The sequence below is a fragment of the Agelaius tricolor genome, unplaced genomic scaffold, assembly GCF_023055355.1.
Source record: "Agelaius tricolor isolate 1412-34295 unplaced genomic scaffold, bAgeTri1.0.p SCAF_7, whole genome shotgun sequence".
Lineage (NCBI taxonomy): Eukaryota > Metazoa > Chordata > Aves > Passeriformes > Icteridae > Agelaius > Agelaius tricolor.
This window is the reverse complement of record NW_027269267.1, coordinates 13,735,686-13,740,000: the sequence shown is the minus strand read 5'-3', so window position 1 is coordinate 13,740,000 and position 4,315 is coordinate 13,735,686. Positions and strand designations below refer to the sequence as shown.

Here is a 4,315-nt window from a genome sequence, read left to right as displayed (position 1 = left end):
CTGGGAGCTCTGTTAGTGGGATGGCTGGAGCCCTGAAGCCTGAATTGGAGCTGTACACGGGTCTGTATTTCTGTTCCCTACTTTCATCCCTGGTGTATTGTTTGCCTCAATGTTCTAATGATTAATGTGCCTTCCTGCTCTGTTCACATGTGCCAGCTGTTCACATTGATGTATTTTACCTTGGTCCCTCCTGAGCTCCAGGAAGCTTTAAACTATTTTGGCCTAGTTTTGAGGTACAAGGATGGCATTTTCCACAGTTCCTTGGTATAAAGAGCATGGTTTGGCTAATGTGAGCAGTTGCAAGTAAACACACTTATTATATCATTAATCTTGAAAATACATAAACAAGTGAGAGCTCAGTTTGTGGCAAAGTGGGATTGGTGTTTTTATGGATCTGGTTAAGACAATTTTCAAGGTTTGTTTAATTTAACCCTATATCTAAATACTTTCAGAATCGTTAAATGTGTTTATGCCATAGTGACTTCAGCCTGTTAATGAGCAGATTCACATAATCAAGCTTTTGTTATATTGGAGTTGCAGCTTAAGGAAAATCCAATTCTGCTAATAGATTTTAAGTCATTACTGTCTGTGTAACAGTAAAAATGTGGAATCTTCAACAAGGCATCTTCCTCTGTTTGCTTACTGCCCAGACACAATACATAACTCCTTCACAACAATGCATGAATGGTGCTTATCAAAGTGCTTTTAATCAATGTATTCACTTACTCGGGCATTGTTAATTTAAATTTTTAATTTAATTTTTAAAGAGTTGATAGCTTTATGCAAAGCAGTTAACTTCAGTGGAACTTTGTGAATAACATGGAAAACCTAAGCAGGTGGCAATTTCTCAGTAAAACATTGCTGTTTTTATTGTACCCAGAGCTGGTCTTCTGAGCTCATACTACAACATCTGAGGCTCTGCAGAAATATTTGTAAATCCTCAGGGAGGAGAACTTCACAAACCTCAAAACTGTAATAGCTTTTTCTGTCACCATGCCTCCCATCCCTGCCATCTCCTCATGTAGCATCCTTGGCTGCTGAGATGAAGCTGTCTGAAGGGACACCTTCATGTCAGTCACATCACAGAGGTGAGGTGTGACTTGTCACAAAAATGAGACATTTCACCCCTCATACATGTAGACTCAAAAAACCAGAGTGTCCCTCTCCCCAAAAACCTTTTCTTAAATAAACTCCACTGATTTTAGAGACAATTGGTTTTTCATCTTAACTTGTGCTGTAGACTAATAGCTGTTTGAGAGGGGATGGATTTCCCCTTACATATTCAAAGGACCAGGAGGGCTGTGGAGGTGTCAGGGAGAAGTGAGGCAAAGCTAATGAGCAATAGAAGGATGGTGTTAGTGGCTCACATGCACCTCAGTGGCTTCAAATGTTGACCTGCAAGTACCTGTGCTGTGCTCTCCTGGTGCTGCTGGGTGTGGAGTCCCTCCAGTCTAAGAGCAGGGAAGCTGCCTGGGAGGGCACCCTGTTCTGCAGTCTGTGTGCTCTCCAGTGCTCCAAGGTACAGCTGCAGGAACAGGCTTTGGGGTAGGAGCTGGTGTTCCTAGAATGTGGAGTTGGTTGGAAAGTAGGAGCAGAACTGTGCCAGATCTGCATCCACCTGGCATTGCTGTATAATGGAGTAGTGGAATATTTTGCTCTTTTAGTCTTTGTTCACAGCTTTTATAAATGAAAAGCTGGATAATCACCCAAACAAAATCCCTTGGGTGTGTTTTTCTTAATGGCAGAAAATTTGATTTAAAAAAAAAAAAAAAAACAACAGAAATAGAACAGCTTGGTCTTTGCTGCTGCAATATGTTCAGGCTCATGCATGTGACTTTGCACACACATAAAGGTACAGGTGAGTAAATGCATGTCCCCCAGACATCTCTTATCAAGCATTTAGGAGCCTCTTCATTCATGGATCAGGTGAACCTGACATCTCCTGGTTGAGATACTGGGCATCTTCTCTCCATTTTAGGGTAAAGTAGCATGGAATTCTCCTTGTTTGTGCTACTTCCCCTTTCCTTCCAGTGCCTCCCTAGAGCTGAGGATCACGATTCCTGTCCTGCACACAAAGTTCATTTGAGAACTCACAAGACTGGTGATAAGTGTGTCCCAGGTTGTGCCAGTGCCAGTAGATGAGGGATGAGGGACATGAATTGGACAAGAATGTGATTTCCTTCACTTCTGAAGCCATCCTGGGGCAGAATCTCTCCCTACTTCCAACCCCTGGGGACTCTGGATAGTTCTCACTAAGTGAGGGCACCTGCCCCTTTTAAATGGGATCCTTTCATACCCAGCCCAACTATTGCTTACTTTCTCTGCTGTGACTTAGTGAACCCCCATTTCACTCCAGCTAGATCACAAAACTGGACTAGGGGTGGCTCTTGCCAGTTTTCCCACTGCTCCTGTGCTGGTGGGGCTGAGGGAGCTTCAGCCTTGGCTCCATGGCCAGGGTTCACCATGGCCCCTCACCATCTCCTGCAGGAAAGGCAGCAGAACGTGGGAGAGCTTGCCACAAACGTGCTCTTTGCTATCTACAACATTCACCTCGTTTTAAAATACTTTGATTCACAGTCTAATGAATGCAAAAATCCTGTCTTTTTGTGGTCATTTAATCCCTCTTTGTGTTTGGGTTTTTCCTCTTTGTTCTTCTAGAGTATTTGAAGAAGAAGCAACTCAGGAGGGAAGTCTCTGAGGCCTACAAAAGCCTGAAGAGCACCGTAGACAAATGCCTGGCCATGAGTGGCTACTCAGAAGTGAACCTTGGCAAACTCTTCACCATCAGTATAGGAAGATAGATCTGTGGGAGAGCCCAGGAATGAAAGACAGTGATTGATGAAAAATGGAGGGAGGCCAGTCCCTTGTTTAGCAGTAATGATCTCTTCAGCAATACTCTATTTCAGTATGTACAATGATGTTTTAATAATCTTGTCTCTTTGGAGGAGGAAAAATGGGAGATGAAAACAGGATGTATGATTCTCGTGGATATGAAGTATTCAAGGTGTTTTTATCCTTTTTTTCTTCATTGAGAAACCAGGGTTATTAAAATATGGAGTAGTTGATTTTTGCAATATTTTTTGTTGTGTATTTAGACCTATGAGGGAAAAGGGGGTGGGGGAATTGCTGCTTTAATTGGATAATTCCCAGTGAGAGTTGCTGGAATGTAAGTGATCCTAGACTTTGCTCCAGGGTATTTACTAGAGGTGCTCTCAGGAAGAGAGGTTAGTAGAGGTCTCAGTAGGAGCACTAATGTTTTGCCTTTTCACGGTTTATCTTCTTCCTGATCATAAACATACCAATTAAAAACAATACTAAACCTAAATGCATTTAAATGTCCTATTACCTTCTGAACAGAGGTAGGGACACTTTACTTTGAAATTCATTAAAGAACGACTGAAACCTGGAGGTGCTAAAAATAGGGACCATCTTTTTATTAGGAGTCTTTCCAAGCATCTTTAAGCATAGCATTTTGCCACGTTGAAAATTTCTGTGTGGATTTAAAGACATGCACATGAACAAAACCCATTTCACTCATGCAGAGGATATAAATGTGTTTCATTTCAAAGTATTTGAAAGTAAGCAATTGATAGAGAAAAATATTTTTGGGATGGCATTGTAACCAATAACAGGGGAATGGAAAGCAGCAAATCATAGTTACTGTTCTGTAATAATTATTGTGTTGGAGATTTTACAGTTTTTACAAAAAAATTGTATTTTTCATTTACTTCTAATAAAACAACAAGCAGATATGACAAGAGAATAAATTTGGGTACATGCTTTTGTACACAAAATATTGTTGTATACTCTGTTCACTGTTTAGTTTGCAATGTGATATATTAATGTAAGGTTATAAAAATTGCTTTTAAATCTTAAACAGTGTAAAATGTAAAGTTTTTTTCACACTTGAAGGAAAAAAAATAAAGTTTTCTAGTAAAAGAGAATTTGATTCTATGATCTGATGGTTAAAAATATGAATGCTAGGTCATATTGCTCTGGACCTCTGGTCTTACAGAATTGCTTTTGTGTCTGTTTTTAGGATGAACAGCCATTAACAAAGGAAGTTTGAAGAAAAAGTAAGAGGATCAGCATGAACATGTTGGGCACTGTAGGGATTCATGTATCTGATTGTGTTCAGAGTATTTTATGACATTCATTTGTCCCCAGAGTGGCATTTGGGAGAAGCTGTGTGTCAGTATGGGTAGTGTCAGTTTGAATATGCCTAAATACACAGTCATGTTCCTAGCAACTTTTGGAACTAAACCCTTTCATTTCTGCTCACATGGAATCACTACAGTGGGAAATGGAATCTGTG

At 40.4% G+C, this 4,315-nt stretch overlaps 1 protein-coding gene across 1 annotated transcript in view; it reads left to right on the top strand.

The window, feature by feature from the left end:
• POLA1 (DNA polymerase alpha 1, catalytic subunit) overlaps positions 1-3,944 on the top strand; it is a 183,370-nt gene extending 179,426 nt beyond the window's left edge. The window contains 2 exon segments of the mRNA XM_071430367.1: positions 2,659-2,798; positions 2,800-3,944. Of these exon segments, the coding sequence (XP_071286468.1) occupies positions 2,659-2,798; positions 2,800-2,835 (176 nt within the window). The 3' untranslated portion in view covers positions 2,836-3,944.
• Positions 3,945-4,315: the final 371 nt, after the last annotated feature.